The sequence below is a fragment of the Urocampus carinirostris genome, chromosome 16, assembly GCF_059441175.1.
Source record: "Urocampus carinirostris isolate Australia breed hairy pipefish chromosome 16, RoL_Ucar_1.0, whole genome shotgun sequence".
NCBI classification, from domain to species: Eukaryota; Metazoa; Chordata; class Actinopteri; order Syngnathiformes; family Syngnathidae; genus Urocampus; species Urocampus carinirostris.
This window is the reverse complement of record NC_142364.1, coordinates 35,754,504-35,774,243: the sequence shown is the minus strand read 5'-3', so window position 1 is coordinate 35,774,243 and position 19,740 is coordinate 35,754,504. Positions and strand designations below refer to the sequence as shown.

Sequence of the window (19,740 nt, the reverse complement as noted above, 5' to 3'; positions counted from 1 at the left end):
GTTCGAACCTTGGCGGTTTCTTAATTTATAATTAGAAAAATGAATTGAAATTGATTTTAATTGTTATATTTCCCACAAAAATTGTTGCATGTGTGTATTTGCATTTACATTGCACTTCAGGACAAACATGTATTAAGACTTAAAAGAGAAAAATTCAATAAAGGCGCCCGCTTTGAGACTGGGAGGTTGCTGGTTCGCGCCTCGGCCGAGTCATACCTAAGACTTATAACATGGGTAAATGGCGGCGCCCTCTGTTGGCTGCGGCTGCATCGGCTCGCTACAACGGGTCAGGTGTAATCGACATTTCGTTCTGTGTAAATTGTTACACAGAATGACAATACAAGGAAATTATTATTATAATATTATTATTATTACGATAAAAAGGCAGAAATATTTACAATGTAATGCTTGTAAATGGTGTAGGTTGTAAAAATAGTCAAATCAAACAGTGCAATGAAAATTGCAATAACATACCGCAGCAACAAAAATTTGGCGCATACATTGTCGATTTTAATAAAAGAGTAACAAAATAAAAAGACAATTTTTAGTTAATGATAAGCATGGTAAGCAAAGTCACTGTTGTGGTTCCGATTGTCTCATTAATCAACCCTTCTCTAACCAGGTAAAAATGTCAAGACAAGTCATGTTTATTTTTTACCTTGTCTGGTGTTCCACTGGAATTTGCAGTATTCTATCTTTCCAAAATAATCAGGCCAATATTTTAGTATTTTATCTTCAGACGAGGAACTGTAATAGACATTCAAGTGGCAGTAGATTTTTCAGTACATTTAATAACTTAATTTGTTTAACAAAGTGGTTTAAGATTGCACTGTAAAAAATAATAACATAAATAAAGCACATCTTTCTTTTTTAAGTATTATTTTCTTCTTTTTATATACTAATTATCTGCTTATGAGGCAGTACAGTGAAATATTTGACATAACTTCATTTTCAACGGACAGTGTGCCTCGGAACTTTTTTTCATAAATAAAAGTGTACCTTGATTCAAAAAGGGTTGAAAAACACTGCTCTACGTTTATTTCCAGAGCAATCATGTGTTGCACTATAAAATTATACGCGCATGTGTTAAGAAATTAGTGACTTTTTTTTACAGTATTTACAAAATTGTTCTAAAAAAGAGGATACCTACCCTCCAAATTATATTACAGCCACCAGGTCTCACAAAAGGCATTAAAATGTTATCAGCGATAACTATTAAAACAACTCAAAATTGTATAGGCTCCTTTTGAACAAAAAAACAATGCTTTTACCCATTCCAAACAAGGAAATTGACAGCTATATCCCTGGAACAAAATTCTTTGATCCAAATATGCGATAATTCGTTCAGAATGACAAACACCACTAAATTGCAACTCATGCAGAATAAAATACTACATAGTATACATTACACTTGATATAAGTTGAAGAAAATGGAATTCACGAATTCGGATAGCAGTCACCAATGTTTTCAAAATACAGTAGACACATATCACCCCGCTTATGGCTGTGTACACTAGTACAGGACTTCTAAGCAGAAGTTATGAGAAATATCTCGAGTATCTTGGATTGCAGGATCCCTTGCTGCCCTAAACTCTGTTTACTAGGTTTTTTATCGGCAACTAATACACTACATGAACAGACTCAAATTGTGGTAGCCTCGCTATTGCCATTGCGGATGGGGGTGTGGCGCGGGATGAGGTGAGAGGGGGCTGGGGCCACTGGGGCGCTCGGAGGGTCGCCTGGGCTTGTGCAGCGTCGCTGGGCTGGTTGTTCTGGTAGCATTGCTTTGGGCCCTGGGGCCGGCTCTCGGGCGGGTGCTGTTGCTCAAGCGCTAGGGGCCTCTGGGGATTTGGTTGGGTGGGGGGATGGGAGGGGATACTGACACATTAGGCCCTACACACTTTTTAATTATGATGTGGGGTTTCTTTTGCATGTTCAGACCTACCATCGCTGACTGTGTTTCAGGAGAATAATGCCCTTTTAAGATTATTCAGATGATACTGGTATTTGTGGCTAACAATCTGCCTATGCTAATTTCATTTGCATTCCTCTTTTAGTTTTCCTCTGAGGATAGGTACTGGTCTGGGTTAACTACAATTTGTGAAGGAAATTAAGCTGGCAAATAAGGGGAAGACCGTGTGCTTTGTCAGACCCACCGAAAGACAATAAATAAATAAATAAAACTCAAATTTTTCACTTTGTTTCAGAATGCTGAGTTGATGAAGATAAAATCAAGTATAACAATGAAACATCTAATATTCACCTCTGTGGGTTTCATTCTGCTTGAACCAGTTAGAAGTCAAATATTTGGGGGAATGGTCGGAATAATATAAAGAGATATTACATGAGAGCTCAAATACATGCGCACACAAACCTAAAAAAGTATATTTCTTTAATGTATGATCTCAGATTAGATACGCTGAGCCCCGCCCCAGGAAAAAAAAGGAAAAAAAAAAAAAAAGAAATGAACGACTGTTGACAACACTATTTCTAACTATAACGTAGTCTTTAATCTGCAATAAAATACACACGTGGCACAAAGTTTTTGTATTCAATCACATCCACAAACAAATAACAACTAATGGTTAGCAAACTAGCAACACTCAAACTTACCAGAAGCTTGGATAGCTACGAAAAAGCAAAAGACAATAGAAGAGGATTTAGTTTTATCTCAGGTAGTAAAGTAGGGTCTGACAATTAATAGACATATGACAGATAAATTCTAATAAAATACAGTTTAATAGCAAAAGAAAAACACATTCAGGAAATTACTTTGTTTTAATTAAACACAAAATGAGAATGACAGAATTATTAGACTCAAACCTCAGATATTGCAAAGCGCATTGGATTGTGCGCGGTAATATTTAGTTATTACTTCACATAATCACTTGACAAACGTAAATGCTATATTGTACTATTAGTTATTATGGTCTAAGCCTAAGAAGATTCAAAATATTCTAAATATGTATAAGTCTTAAACAAAGCCGGAAAATTATTACCTGAAGTGTTGGATTTGAATGTTTGTTGTAGAATTGACACTTTGGATTTACACAACAATATCAACGTTTTAGCTTAGTTATATCTTTTTTACAATAACAATTACAAAATTAAGAATTCCGAAAGACATTTTTTAACTGATTTTTTTTCCAACATCCAAAAATACTGTACATTCAGAAATTCTACAGGACTGTTGTCTGCAAACATTTAAAATTAAAACCCCGGACAAAGAAATAACATTTACATGTGTATTCTCAACCTTAATCGTTTACCAGAGCACATTTGGTAGAAATTGGGTTATTTTCACCTTCCTCTTAAGCACATCTCAAAGTTGATCATTATTGAAAACTCTATTTGAATAGGTGGGTCAGCTTTGAAAAAAGGTCCTGGTTGTACTGTGTTCCCATTACCTAGCCTGAGAGACTTTCACTGATTAGTGTGTGCATTTAACGTCTGTATAAACTATATGTGAAAAAACCTGCTCACACATCTCAGTGATAACTATTAGAAAGCCTCTCAAAAGAAAAAAATTGAGCATCCTAGAAAAGTGTCTAAATACTTATGTAGGTCTGATGCTTTTTTTGGTTAGAACAAAACATGACAAAACGGAACTAGAAAATTGTAAAACTGGGTGGTGTGTTGAAGAATTTGGGGTAATTAATTAAATAATTTTAGAATAAAATGTGGACGATGGCGTTCTGAAAGTTTTTTAACCGAATTATTATTGTCTAGCATTGAGGATCGATGAATAGATAAGACATACCTGAATGTTGGTAGGGTCCTTGTAAGACTCATCAGTAGCAGTCTGCAGTTTCTCGCTGATCCAGGCCTCAATTTCATCCACATCTCGGCTAAATTGCTGCAAAGTTTGTGATTCACCAAGCTTGGAACGTTTTTCGATCATTTGGGCCTTCAGCCGACGCCACCTTTTAAAGTATAAGATGTATGGAGTTTTGAATTGGGTTTTAATTCATCAACCTATCATGTCTAAGGGTATTATAAAAATATTTATAATGGATGATGACAATCTATAAAAGATATATGTTGGAAAGGCCTCTTTAATGTTTTTTTGCTGACAAATCAATGACTATAATCAGTGATGGGAGTCTAGTATTTATTAGATAATTGCAGTTTTTAATACTGGACACAAGCAAGGGCGATTTCATAGGTCACCAGTTAATTATTTATTTTATTAGGAGTAGTTCACTGGTTCAAATCTGGCTTGAAGAACCAAAACAAAAATTTTACAATTTAGCTGACACTCAAAATAAGGAAAAGACATCGATGGGTTTTGAACTTGAAAAGAGGTCAGTGAGAGAAGCCTTCTGATAAGAAAGTCGAATGTGTTCTAAAGGCCTTCCCTGAGCCCTTTTTTTTCGTTTCATCTGCAATTACACCAGAAACAATACATTACATAAATGCATGCGAGTGCTAGCACCTGCTTCAACATTAGTGGAATGCGCTCTCTCCACTTTTGCCAAATAATTTCAATTGAAATTTTTAAAAACATGACAGTGTTAAAAGAAAGTTGTGTACAGTGGTACCTCCACAAACAATTGTCTCTACATACGAAAGTTCCATGTTACAAAGTACCTAAACTGGAAAATATTCCCTCTAATTACGTAGATTGCCTCTGTTTAAGAACTCAAAAATACAGTACAGTATGCGCTGCTGCTCACTGCTCCCAGAGTTTCCAGAACAATACAGTGAAAGCACACCCCCTAGTGATACTTTTCAAAAACTGCCCTACATCAACAAACTGGCTATCATTTGAAATCTGCCTGGCAATCAGTGCTCATGCGTACTTCCAGCATGCGCTTCATGTAACCGACACAGTTCACAGTCAGAGTAGAGAAGGGCTTCCGGCAACACGTAGCCATCAATCAATCAGCCCAAATTAATGACATTTTAATCGCAGAGTTTGTGGAAAGGAATTATCTGAAAAAAGTGTCGACTAGTCATGGTTTTTGCTCCGTCTGCCTCGGGCACTTCCGACTGACATTCAAAAGCCGGTAAAAGCAGCCTTCATTAGATCAGTTGATCAATAAACGCAAGGCAAAAGGGTAAATTGTATTTTTATTATTTCCTTTCATTTTTTTACATTATGTGCCTCTTGTGTTATGTTTATTGTGCGGTAGGCTAATTTTAACATGCATTTGTTTCATGTTTTGAAGCTCTTTTATGATTTTTTTTTTTAAATAATACCATACTGTACTTTAGCGAGGCTTAGAGCGGATTAGCTTATTTACAGACAAAATGAGTCTCTACTTACAAAGTTTTCAGGTTACACAGCTACTCCAAGAACAGATTAAATCATTAAGTAGTGATTCCACTGTAATTGTAAATTTAACATTTTTCACAGTCATCATTACCAAAAACAAAAAAATATGGGTAAGCTTCATATACTGTCTGTTAAATAAATATGTTCTTGGGTGGAAGCCATTAAACTAACTGTCCCACTAAATTTTGTCATATTACAGAAAACAATTGACATATTAATAAATTCAACATTTGTATCTGTGAAACATCAAAACTGTCCTAAAAATGTTTCCAACCTATCAAGGACTTCATTGCGTCGACTCAAGATATCAGGTTTAGCATAATGGTCAGCTCCAATTAGCTGATTGGCAAAGGATTGCAGAGCAGCAATTTTCTCTTCCTGTAAATTCAGAAAAAGAAAAGTTTGAAGAGCAAAAAGCACCAATCAAAAAATATATAAAAAGGTGTGTTAACATTCACCTGCACATTAATGGCTTTATCAAAGTCTTCATGCTTTTTGATTAATGCCTCAACACTATCAAGGGAGTCTCCCTTGTCATCACTTGCAAGGAAGGCTTCACGAGCTGCCATCCAATTTTCAGCTTGCTCACAGTCCCTGCTGAAGAGCTGTGGAATAAACACAGAACATTGGCTTTGCGTTACAAAGGAAAGCATCCCTAAAACGCAAACACTATACTCTGTAACGAGTACTCTGACACGTTATTGATAGCATTTTGTAACTAATGTTGGTAATAATTTCTATAATTGTATTACCTGACAAAGCAACAATTGCAATCAGGGATGAAAGACTAGTAGTTTATTATGTGATACACTTCTCTTTTTGATACTGGAGACATGCAAAGTTACACATAACAGTCAACTGAATACTCTTGAATCACTCGAGTGTCACATAGAACCTCCGATCGAACAGTGCTCTTTGGGGTGGTTGTTTTTATGTATACAAACAAGGTACGATTGATATGGCAGTGCCTGCTCAAGCACAGAGAACAGGCACGCTGAATTCTTCTAATTGAGATGTTCTCACTCCTGTATCAACTTGCAAATAAACCTAATTTAGAACTACAACACCTAGCAAAAAGTATGGAATCACCCGTCTTGGGCAAGCCCTTACTTTAACATTTTATTCTGTAGAAAAAAACGGAGATCACAAACATGAAACAATCGCAAGCTAATTCCAAAGTGCAACACATTGGAATTCAGAAACACAAAAATAAATTAAGAAAAAACTTTGTAATAGTCAGTAAATGTTACTGTTATAGAGCAAGTGCAGGGAAATGAATACAGAATCATGAAAAACCGACAAAGAAATAATCAAAACATATCATTAGTATTTAGTTTCATCACCTTTGGCTTTTATGATAGCTAGCAGTCTTTGAGGCATGGACTTGATGAGTGACAAACAGTATTCTTCTTCAATCTGGTGCAAACTCTCTTCGATTGCAGTAGCTTGATCATCTTTGCAAGTTGGAGCCTTGCTGTGGACAATTTGTTTCAATTTCCACCACAGGTTTTCAATTGGGTTGAGATCTGGGCTATTGCAGGCCATGGCATTGACTGGATGCGTCTTTCTCCAAGGAATGCTTTCACGGTTTTTGCTCTCTGGCATGATGCATTGTCATCTTGGAAGTGGAGTTAATCATCCCAAAACATTTTTTCAATTGAAGGAATAAGAAAGCTGTCCAAAATGTCAATGTAAACTTGTGTATTTATTGCAGATTTGACCACAGCCATCTTCCCAGTGCCTCTGCCTGACATGCAGCCCCAAATTATTAAAGACATTGGGATTTTTTGTTTTTGTTTTTTTATGCAGTCCTCCTTGTAAATCTCACCGGAACAGCACCAAAACCAAAGTTCCAGCATCATCACCTTTGTGCAATGCAGATTCGTGACTCTTCCAGTCAAACTTAATCCAGTCATCCACTGTCCATGATTGCTTCTACTGAGCCCATTGCACTCTTGTTCTTTTGTGTTTAAGTGTCAAGATGGTTTCCTTTTGGCTTTCCTATATGAAAATCCCATTTTCTTTAGGTGATTTTGCGCAGGTCTGACACATACATTGACTCCAACTTCCTTCCATTTCCTCTTCATTTGTTTTGTTGTGCATTTTCTGTTTTCAAGACATATGACCTGCAGCTGTTTGTCTTGAAGCCTACATGTCTTCCTTGACCTACCAGTATGCTTGACTTGAAAAAAACCTTCCCATGCTGTTTGTACTTGGTCCAAATCTTCAATACAGCTGACTGTGAACAGCCCACATTTTTCGCAATATACGAGTAGAGTTACCTTCTTCAAGAAGTTTGACGATCCTTTCTTTGGTCTCAAGAGACATCTCTCTTGTTGGAGCCATGATTTTTGTCAATACACTTAGTCCAGTAGCCCTTGAAAGTGTGATAGCTGCGCCGTTTTTAACTGTTCACTAATGAGCAGACTTAATCTAAACCAGATGCCCATTTAAGGAAAGGAAATTGACCTGGTGTGTCCTTATTTTCTACTCAAAATAGACTGATTCCATATTTTTTTTTCCTTAAAATTGAGAGATTCCATTATAAAAGTAACATTTCCTGCCCATTGCAATGTTTTGTCTTAATTTCTTTTAGTGTTTCTGAATGCCAATATGTTGCACTTTGGAATGACCTAACGATTGTTTCATGTTTGTGATCTGAGTTTTTGCTACATATTAAAATGTCTGAGTGAGGGCTTGCCCAAGACTGGTGATTACAGTGGGACCTCGCTACTTTGCGGTTCGACGTTCGCGGATTCAGAGCTTCGCGTTCTGTAATGGTAAAAAAAAAAGGGCCGGCTTGCCGCGGTGTCGTGCGTATCGCGCCTGAAAGTACTCAAGGGCTCGCTCGCGAATAATAAGGATAAGCGGTGCAGATAATAAGATGAGATGAGATTTTTTATTTATTTTTGAAGGGGCGTAGCTACCACGCAGATTTTAAATTTTTGCGGGTGTTTTTTCTCCCCATTAAACGGGTCAAACAAAATAATAATGACAATCTTTTTTCCTTTTTCTTTTTGAAGGTGCGCTGCTACTTAGCGTATTTTACTTATCGCGGATGGTTTTGGTCCCCATTAACCGCGATAACTGAGGTCTTACTGTACATTCTTTTTGCTAGGGGTTGTATAGCATATTATATATATATATATATATATATATATATATATATATATATATATATATATATATATATATATATATATATACCACAGCCATATCCCCCTAGTGGGAGGTGGCTAGAGTCATTTCTGACTCTTTTTGGGAGATTGATTCAGAGGTGGGGATTCCCAGCCCCCTCGCTCAACCCAACTGAGGTGTTGGGAGTCATTAAGTGACCAAACCCCCCAATTCCAACCCCTAATGCTGTGAACGCCAAGCAGGGAGGAAACGGGTACCAATGTTTAAGTCTTAGGTATAACTCGGCCGAGGATTGAACCACAACCTCCCAGTCTCGGGGCGGGCGCCATACCCCTAAGGCCACCGAGCTGGTTAGACATTTTATAAATGTCTAGCATAAAAGTATAGTATAGTATAATACAATATAGTATAGTATTGTATAGCATAAAAGACTAAAATCGTGGGGTCAGTTTATGTGCGCATATTTGGTTGAGTGTTAGCAGTAGCGAAGAGAAGGACAAGTGTGAGAGGTGGAGGCATGGCCTATAGAGGAACAACAAACCAACAGGAAACCACTTGGGCAAAAGCAAGCAAGCTCCCACAAAATTTACTGGAGTGTGCTGAATATTGATTTTATTTGCAACATTATTTTTACAATACAACATAACTGAAGAAAAAAGAAAATATTTGCCCTATACTGCTGAGTTAAAAGCGATAAAGGCCGTTGAAACAAGCAACCTTAAAGCAGCAAGAAAGTTTAGTGTGGATGAAAATGATAGACGAGCAAAAAAAGGATACATATTTAAAAAATGCACCTTGCATCACCAGTATTACTTGGTAATACATTTATTCAAGTGATGTTTATTATTGAGGTGCAATTTGAAAATATTTTGTACACAAAATACAACATGAACCTGCTTATTTTAAGCCTTGTGTCATGATACACAGTTTGGAGTAGATCAAATATTTTGTTTCTCAACATTTACCTGAAACTCCAAGCACTGGTCGAGCATCATGCGGCGCTGTATCCAGGCCTTTTCCAGCCCAGCTCTTTCCAAGTCTAAAGCCTCAAGTCTTTGCTTGATCTCAGGACTTGCATAATGACCTTGGAGCAACAGCTGCTGTCCAAATTGCTCAAAGGCCTGAAATGTACCAACACGAGCATCTATCTCGGTGCGATGTTCCTGCAGAAATTTAAAAAAAAAAGCAGCAAAGGGAATAAACTTAACCTTAAATAAAAGTTATGGGAATTATTTTCCAATCATATATCATAAGAAAATTATAAGATTATTAACCTGATGTCTTTCAAGGAGAGCTTCTGCTCCAGTCACGTCCTTTGCAAGCTCCTCAGAGGACACCAATCCACGGATACCATTAACCCAGGACATGAGGTCCCTGCATAAAAAAGTCAGAAAGAAAAATGTAAAAGGAGAACACTTATAGATCAATGTGAACATTACTTGCATACAGATGAAAAAAAAGTATCAGCTTCTTCAAAGAGGGAGGAGTATAATGAAACACCATATGCTGTCTTAGACTTTTCGGACAACTATACATATTACCTATGTTTTTTATTGATGTTTGATATGTTTTGTGTATTGTTACCCAATACAAAATCTATTGCAGCCTGGGATTTCCACTTGTGTGGCCCCTTCAAGGTTTCTTATCTTACTTATGTTGAGGTTTAGAGTTTTTCCTTGCCCGCATGTCGATTTCACATCAGATCAGGGGATGGTGTAATTGTGGCCTGCGCAGGCCTTTGAGACATTTTATGGGTTAGGGTGTACAAACAAATGCGACTTGACTTGATCATAGCTTTTATAACAATGATGGTGATCGCTGTTTAACTGGTGGAAGCACCTGGCATGTATCTTTCGTAAAGTTTCTGTCTTTGCGCAAAGTGTGTTAAACATCTTTCTCTCTGGGTAATCTTGGCTATGAAACACAATGACAGTTTTTGTTTCTGTCGCGTCAAAAACTAGTTGTTTTAGCCATTATAAGATGAATGTTAATACAATTCATATAATGCAACAAATATTAAGTTTTTCTTGGGTTCTAGGTCTAAGGAAAAATCCACAATGGATTCAACAGATTAAAACTATGTTTTCAACTGATTTTTTGTAGGATGAAACTGTATGATATTTCCAGACAAAAAATTCTGTATTGTGCCATGCATAACCATGCCGTCAACATAATGAACTTTAACAATTTTGTTGACATTTCAGCAGAAGTGGAGTAAAGTAGATTTGTTAAAAACGGGATCAGCATAGATAGTGGTGCTTTAGCCGCAACCACGAAAAAAGTTTTGCACTGAATTAGCGTTGTTAGTCACTAAGTTTAGCGGACTCTTCAGTAACGCTAATCCCATTATCCACATGTGCATCCTTCATTATTGCTTCATAAGTGGTGGGATGAAAAATGTAACTGCGTTAATGAAGGGAATTGTAAACGTTATTTATAAACCTATTAATTGACACAGAAAGTTAAAAGATTAAAGAAATTTAAACAACTGTTATTTTAACCTGAAATCAGATAAAAAGCGCTGCAGGTCATGTGAATTTCCCAGTTTGCCTTTACGCTGGTCAGCACGTCCTACTAGGCTGCTCCAAGCACTGTTGAGCTCAGTACATTTTTCTTTTATGTCATCCACAGCTTCTGGGTGAGACTGTATTAGGCGTTGTGCTGTCTCTCCAAGTGAATTCACCTGTAATACAAAAGAGCAAAATTGAAAACCTTAAAAAAAATCCGTGATTCATTATATTTTTCATCTGAGCTAATCATTCAATCAATATTAAGGGTAGGTCCCAACATTTGTCAACTACAGACACTAATAAATTATTGCATGTCCCGGATTATGGACCATTTTACAAAACTATTGCAAGATTCGATTCAGGGAGATTAACGTCAGCACATGCCCGTTTGACAGATGAAGCTAAGAATGCATTTGTAACGCTCAAAACTTAATGAACAGCCTATGTAATAATGACAAGGAATGTATTCAGGCATGTCATGCTAAAGACAATGTTTGAAGAAGAAACCCTATCTACATAAGGATTCACAGCCTTCTCTGTGAAGCTCAAAAACTGAGCTCAGGTGCATCCTGTATTCCATTGATGGGTTTCCACAGCATAATTGGAGTCTACTCTTGGTAAATACAGTTGATTTGACATGATTTGAAAAGGCACACAGCTGTCAATATAATGTACTGGAGTTGAGAGTTCACATTGAGAAAAATGCAATTAAATCAGTTTTGGAACAAGAATGTAAAATAACTATGTGGAAAAAGTGAAGAGCTGTGAATACTTTCGAGATGCGGTTTATGAAAATAATCCCAGCCGACTGACAGGAGACGGTTGAGACCCTTTCTAAATTAAGCATGAAAAAAAACCTGATATATAAAAAGACTAATGGGGCGGTATACAGGATGATAGTTCTTTTAGGTTGAATTTCACTTTAAAAATTCAACAAAGCAAACAACGAACCTTGTCGCCCAAAGCTGCCAGGTCTCTCTCAAAGCCTTCGTGCTTACGCTGCAGAGCCTGAACACTTGCCAAATCATGGCCGTAGTTGTCTGTGTTGAGCGCCTGTTTTTTTTCTTCAATCCATTCTTTTGTTTCGTCTGCATCTCTGGAATAAAAACAGCAGAACTTTAGTGGCTCATTCATAGTACACCATGACAGGAACAACGAATCTTGGTCTTCGAGAGATTTGTCCTTTCTGCTTTTGAAATACTGTGAGAGATTCCTGATCCAAAAAAACATGTTTTTTATTAGCCCCTACATAGTTTGCTGAAAAACTAAACATTTATGTCGGCTAAGTAGTTGTCAATCTAGAAGTGCTGTTTGCATGGTCAAAAATGGATACAAGTTAAATTAAGAAAGGGACCATATTATATAAAAAGCGTCTTCTGAGCAAAGCCCAACTGCCATATATGCAGAAAGTTACTTTCCCCCATTAACAGCTATATTTGTATGTAAATAATGTCTACTAAAAATCAGTCTGTAAATAATAGGATAAACCGTACTTACCTATGGAAACGCTGCACTTCATGGGCACTGCCCAGCAAGTTGCTCCTTTCTTCAGCCAACTGCTGCAGTGATTTCCACTGGTTATTCAATTCCTGTATTTAAAAAAATAACATACATCATACACCAAAGGGGGGGAGAACTTTTCAAATTGCAGGCCAGGTTTAGTAAGCTGAAAATGTGTGAGGGCCAATTACTTGGCCTGGCATTCTTTAAACAGTCTTTTTTTCAATTAAACCACTGTGAAAGGTTTGCAGTGCTTGGCGATTAACATCGCAACCTCGTAGCTCGCCTTTGTAGCATCTGCATTTTCCTTGCAGGATCTAGTACTGCTGTGCCAACCAAACAGCTTCTAGTTGCTTCACTTTATCACATTTTTTCTTCCAGTTAGCTTTTTGTAGTCAGCATGTTTTGTCTGACAGTGCCTCTCTATATTATATTCTTTTCAAACAGCGAAAGTCTCTTGGCAAATTAGGCAGATGCAGTCGTTACCGATTTTGGAAAATGAATACTCCAATTCCACTTGTCCTGGAAGCGAAGCAGTCACTGTGTTGTAAATAGGGTGGGCTAAAATTCTTACAGATAGCCATGGGCAAAGTGGGCAAAGAGCTAATGCCATCATTTGGTAAAGTGGTGAATTATTTTGTCCACTCAAATTAAGTCTATTCTGACGGGCCACATATTAGTAATTTTAATACAGAGGCAGCAGGCCAGTAAAAATTGGATCACAGGCCGTAACTGGTCCCCAGGCCAGACTTGGTACATGCCTTTTATAGATACTTGCCTTTACATCAAAAGCTAAGAGGAACTTTTTTTTATAAAAAAAATTACGTTTAATCACAGTAAGCCACTCTTTAAAGCTCATAATACCGGCTTTTGTAGGAATAGACCGAAAGCAAATGTAAGTTTTGAAAAATCTACGTGGCTGCATGTATACCTTGGTTAATAGGTGGCTAATTTAAAGTTAATTGCCTTATTTGTGTGCATACTACAGGGGTTATAACCGGCTAAAGTTGCAGAAGGCGTCCTTAAATGGGCTATTAGCCACTTATGATTTAACTTTGTTCCAATCGGAACGCATTTTGCACTAATTGAAAGTAAATAATTATGTGGAACCCGAAGTTCAATCTTGCCACCTTTGTGAAAAGACCTTTAGAATTGCGTTTTATTCTAAAAAAACTTTCCAAGATGCGGAAGCAGCGTGAAGGCGGAGTGTAGTTGTACCTGGATCTGTATTATGGTAGCTAACAAAATAATGCTTTGATTATGCCGTGGTGTTTGTGTTCAGAATGCTCATCTTTGCGCTGCTCAGTGATGTGTGGACAGACTTTTACCCATGAAGACATGATACATTTGAGGCAAAGCAACTCAGCATTAGGCACATGTCACAAGCTGGTGAGATGTGGGGAGGGGCTTTTTAATACTTATATCTAATGTTGTTATAAATACTGTAATTTATATGCAAACAATCCCCCAAAGAATTACTGACTATGATTTATTTGATTTTTAAAAAATTATGTTTTCCCTTTTTAAGGGACAGTGTATTTAGAACTTATTGTTGTAAAAAAAATGCCATTCATAAATAAAACAATATTTTATCAGTAAGCAAAAATACATGATCATATAAACATGCATTTTATAAAATATTCGTACATGAAGAAATTTGCATTTATTTTACATAACGTGGCTCTCCAAAGGTGGGCTGACAAAATTGTGCTCCATATTTCTGCAACTCGTACCCAAAAACCTCAAAAAAAGCTGTGCACAAAAAATAAGACTTTGTAGCTTGTATTCTTCCTTGTGCAATCATTTTTATTGCACTACACTGTACCGCAAAACATCTGGTGTCATACAATATGCAATGTCCATTTAAATGGAAAAAATATACACTCCTCGGAACCATACTAATAAGGATTTTTTTGCACTGCAATAGCCCTGGTGATTGACAACAAATGAGTGAATGTGTGACACGCCGATACATTTTAGGAGAAAACTTACAACACTTTCTTTTCAAAAATCATTAATAATTCAAAATAAGTATATGAGTGAAGAGAAAACTGTATTTCTGGGCACTTTTTCATTCAAAACTGATGGTATAAAGAATTTTTAAAACATGGCCTGAGCAGTAGGCGACATGGTGGGAACTCCTTACTTTTTAAAATAATATTTGAATTTAGATACCGAGTCTTACCTTGATTGTGTTAAAGTTAGCAGTTGTTTGCACAGCCAAGCGAATGTTCTACGGAAAAAATGAACACAATTAGAGAACATATTTGATAGCAAGTGAATTCGAATACCTTTCTAAATAACAGACGAGGTATCGGTATCGATAATGGACCTATATGATTTGATATAAGTGAAGATGATCACCCAAAAGAGGGTATAACAAAAACACCTAAAAACAATAAATCAGACAGGTCCATTATATTAAAATGTCCTCGAGCTAAAAGTCCGCTGGCCAAACTAGCGTGCCCCCCATATGCTTGTATGCATGCCTGACAGTGTTGGCCAAGGGATGGTGTGGTGGTAGATAATCTTACCTGCACAGCACTGTTGGCTCTTTTGGGAATATGCTTCCCGAGACCATCAGTGACACACTACCAGGCCAACCATGCAGAATATGTTTAGGGCAGCAAAATATTATCCAAGGCACAAAGAGTTGCATGCGACTCTTTAGCCCAGGCAAGTGGCTCGCGGGCACTTTTCCAAAAAATGTTTACAGAATGAAAAGGATGGGGAAGGTAAATATATATTGCGTTTCTGTATTTCTGTTTAATGGTTTAAGGAAGTCACAAGTTATACTGCCGCTCTCTCGGTTTCTAAAAACGCAGGATACATGGTGTCACCTAGAGTCCACACTGGAGTCACATAAATTGGGTAATCGTTTTATTGCACTCTCTTTGTTTGCCCAGACAAGGGGCATATTATGCATGTTTCTTTTTTTTTTTTTTTTTTTTTGGCTCAAAATAAAAATTACTAACAAAAATTGGATTTTGAGATGCAATTTCAAGAAAGCATACCATATTTCATTAACAATGTAATGCAGTTAAACACTATTCAACTTCATATTCATAGTAGGTTTATACAGATACATACTGCATGTGTTGCATTTATTGTAAGGCTATAAAAAAGGTTATTTTTTCCAGCTCGAAATAAAAAAATGTTGGGTCGATTGTGGCTCTTTAAGCATTATGGGTTGTCAACCCCTGGTCTAGGAGCTCAGCGAATCACTTGTCCAGATCTAGAAAGACAACTTCCATGATATAATCTGTCACATTAGGGCAATTGGCCACATAAGAACTCTGAATAATTTTGAGTTTTTACAGTGACATTTTAAGAAAAATAGACCAGTCAGTTGCATCATTTTTTTTCTTTTGTTTTTTGGTTCTGTGATTTTACCTATTTATATTAATCATTTTAATTTCCATTTATGTCTGATTTCTATAGACGTTGTTTTATAGCAGTATATGATTACAGTACATGCAAACATACAAAACAGGTGATGCAACCTCAATGGTAAATATTTACCTTCCATGGGGATGCCGTTTTGAGGTCAGTTTCATCCTATTAAAATGTGACACAAGGATGTGTTAGCAATATTGCCAATGCAGTTTGTTTTCAAATATCAAGGGCATTTCATATTCGAAACATTATTTTGCTTACAGCCTTGCAAGGAATTTCACCAAGTAGTTCTTGTTGCTGCAAACCAAACAAAAAAAATCCCAAAATATTGAGATACACTCAAGGAGCAATAACTGAGAAGGGAACCTGCACCTACCTGAATTTGAACAAGAGGTATTTCTTCTGCCATCAAGCCCTCAGATTCCAGCTCAGAGGCCACTTTGTTGATGTCCCTCAGCCGTGACTCATTGGCCTTGAGGTCCTGAAAACACAGCGAGAAAATGTCTGAAATTTCATGCAAGAATTGTCGAATTGGTTTAAAACAGCATGTCAATCATAAGACCTGCGATCTGGTCGTTAGGATTATTTACTCTGCCTACTCAGTAAGTTTCTGAAATATATATATAAAAAGCAAGTTTCTAGTTTATTTTCATCAGGACTGATGTTTTTTTTTTTTTTAAAGATGTGGATATTATACATACATACACACATATATATATATATATATATATATATATATCCATACATATGTATACATATAAATATATATATACATACATATATACACACATGCATATATATACATACATATACACACATGCATATATATACATACATATACACACATACATATATATACATACATATACACACATACATATACATACATACATATACACACATACATACATACATATACACATATATATATATATATATATATATTATATATATATATATATCTCATAAGCGATGCAGCTAATGAGATATATATATATACACACATATATATACATATACACACATACATATATATATCTCATAAGCAATGCAGCTAATGAGATATATATATATATATATATATATATATATATACACACATATATATACATATACATGTATACAAATATATATACATATACCGTATTTTCCGCACTATAAGGCGCACCGGGGTAGAGGGCGCACCCCGAAAAAATAGTTTTTGGTCCTATATTTGACATACATAAGACGCACCGGATTATAAGGCGCTACAATGGGAACATCGACAAAACAGTCAGATAGTTCAGTCAAACTTATTACCCCCTTAACATTCCCAAAGCTTGCAAAGACGCAAATAGGTGTCGAGAACACGTGCGGATGCGGTGTCCGACGATGTCACTCAAATGCATCGTTCCATCATTCGCAAGGTTAAAGTCTTGGGATTCAAGAAATGCCAATCATTCCGTAGTTTCTATTTTCGCTCGCAACTTTACTGTGCATATGACAATAAACACTTGGAATTGAGTTTAATTTAAAAATAGACACTCCATTCCATCCATTATCTGCACCGCTTATCACAGAAACATCGGGTTCAGTCTGAAACAAGATACAGGGAAAATATACAGGACTGTCTCAGAAAATTAGAAAATTGTGATAAAGTTCTTTATTTTCTGTAATGCAATTAAAAAAACAAAAATGTCATACATTCTGGATTCATTACACATCAACTGAACTATTTCAAGCCTTTTATTATTTTAATATTGGTGAATTTAGCTTACAACTTAAGAAAACTCAAAAAATAATTGCATTACAGAAAATAAAGAACTTTATCACAATATTCTAATTTTCTGAGACAGTCCTGTATATATACATACACATATATATATAGATATACATATACATACATATACATATATATACATATACATATAGATACATATATATAGATATACATTTACATATATTGGGGGTTGTCCATCGATTCGATGATGACCATCTTTTTTTAATTAGTGAGTCTGCTGATGTTTGAACAGTCCGATCCTGGATCCACAGATGCGGTTACAGACAGAACATGTGAAGGGGGTGCTGGGGGGAGCAGGGGTGGCCTGGCGAGCATGTCTCTTTGCACGCTTTGCTGCACGGTGTTGCATGCGCTGTTCCTCCATGTAATCCACTCCCTGTGAGCAGTGGAAGCGCCAGAGGTCTCGGCAGGAAGCAAGTTCCTCCAGTGAGGAGGGGTTTATCCGACATCTCTTCAGGATGTTCTTCATTTGGTCTTTGAACCGCTTATTCTGCCCACCAGCACTGCGTTGGCCTAGATGTAACTGACCATAGAGGATACGGCGTGGCAGTCTGTGGCTGGGCATTCGAACAACATGCCCCAGCCACCTGAGTTGGCGTTGGGCCATAATGGATTCCATGCTGCAGCTGCCTGCCCTCTCCAACACCTCTGTGTGCGGCACTCTGTCCCTCCATGTGATGCCAAGGATCTTCTGAAGACATCTTACATGGAAGGTCTCGGGGCTCTTAAGATGGCAGCTGTAGATAGTCCATGCTAGAGGTAAGATCGGGCCCAAAAAAAGCACCCGAGCCCGACGCAGGCCCGAGGGGTATTAAACCCGACCCGGACCGAGCCCGACTAATTAACTGGATTTGCTGGCCCGGCCCGAGGGGGCCCGAAATTACATATTTTATTTATAAGGAGGGGTGATTTATGATAACAAATTAAACTCTGCCTTTTGTTACAACATCTAGGCCTAAGTTAAATAAAACTGTATAAACATTTACATCATTTTTTGAGGTAGCGAAAACATTTAAGGGCGTCCGTCATTTTGACGACTTGATCATTGGGCCATAATCCACAGCAGCAGTAGTAGTACGTCCTTAAGATTTTAGTGCGGCACTATCATTGAGGGGGTGTTGACGTGTTGTGCCCTTTTCCGACTCCTATGCAAATCCCCCCCCCCCCCTGATCGTATTCTATATAAAACGCTTATTAAAACAATAAAGCGAGCTAATTATAATAATTGGGAGATCCTAGTCTATATAACGCGTTTATTTAAACAATAAAGCATGATTTTATTCTGCAAATTGCGTTTTTTAACGCGGATGAAAATGTCACCAACGTCAATGTACACTTCCGACAAAAGCGATCGTATTCTATATAAAACGCTTATTAAAACTCTTACCAGAGTGCGTTTTCCTCGTCAGTTCTCCTCTCTTGAGTTTATCCTTAACTTCTTGTTGGTCCGACTCCATATCGGGGATACCAGGCCAAAATCACGCGAATTAGCGGAGGGGAAGATTATTAAGAGGACAGCATTCACGTCACGTCACGTGCACAGAGCATGCTCTGGCTCCGTTAAAAGCAATTACAGCTCCTTCTCCGTTTTATCCAAATTATTTATTTTATAACAAGTATTCCTTGGTCTAGTATCCAAACATAGTTTAAGTATATATTTTTAATGAACATATATTTATAATTATTAATTAATTTAAAAAAAAAAAAAAAAAAAGCAGGACCGAACCCGACCCGACCGTATGACTGACATTTCAGGCCCGACCCGGCCCGAAATTGCCTCGGGTTCGGGTTCGGGCTCGGGCCATGAATCTTAGCTCTAGTCCATGCCTCACATCCATACAGTAATGTAGTGATGCATACAGCTCTGTAGACCAGCATTTTGGTGTGGAGTCTAAGGTTGTTGTTTTGAAAGACCCTTTTCCTTAGTCGACCGAAAGATGCTGATACTTGCTTGAGACGGCTCTGGATCTTATCATCCAATGAGCAGGTGTCAAGACACTATGCTCTCCAGATATTTGGAGGTGGGCACCATGAGCAGGTGTTGCCCTGCTGCAGTGAGGATTATTGGGTTTGGTAAGAGGTCAGCACTGGACTGACAGAGTACCTCTGTCTTCTGGGTGTTGATCGTCAGTCCCATT

At 37.2% G+C, this 19,740-nt stretch overlaps 1 protein-coding gene across 4 annotated transcripts in view; it reads right to left on the bottom strand.

The window, feature by feature from the left end:
• sptan1 (spectrin alpha, non-erythrocytic 1) overlaps positions 1-19,740 on the bottom strand; it is a 106,966-nt gene that overhangs the window by 28,937 nt on the left and 58,289 nt on the right. For 2 of the 4 annotated variants that reach the window (XM_088355544.1, XM_088355546.1), the window contains 13 exons: positions 16,199-16,303; positions 16,084-16,119; positions 15,949-15,984; positions 14,612-14,659; positions 12,424-12,515; positions 11,878-12,022; positions 10,918-11,099; positions 9,691-9,790; positions 9,382-9,579; positions 5,737-5,883; positions 5,553-5,656; positions 3,761-3,923; positions 2,614-2,628 (listed from right to left, as the gene is read on the bottom strand). In XM_088355544.1, coding sequence (XP_088211670.1) covers positions 2,614-2,628; positions 3,761-3,923; positions 5,553-5,656; positions 5,737-5,883; positions 9,382-9,579; positions 9,691-9,790; positions 10,918-11,099; positions 11,878-12,022; positions 12,424-12,515; positions 14,612-14,659; positions 15,949-15,984; positions 16,084-16,119; positions 16,199-16,303 — 1,371 coding nt within the window. The remainder of the gene's footprint in view (positions 1-2,613; positions 2,629-3,760; positions 3,924-5,552; positions 5,657-5,736; positions 5,884-9,381; positions 9,580-9,690; positions 9,791-10,917; positions 11,100-11,877; positions 12,023-12,423; positions 12,516-14,611; positions 14,660-15,948; positions 15,985-16,083; positions 16,120-16,198; positions 16,304-19,740) is intronic. The other 2 variants (XM_088355545.1, XM_088355547.1) reach the window with 1 other exon arrangement.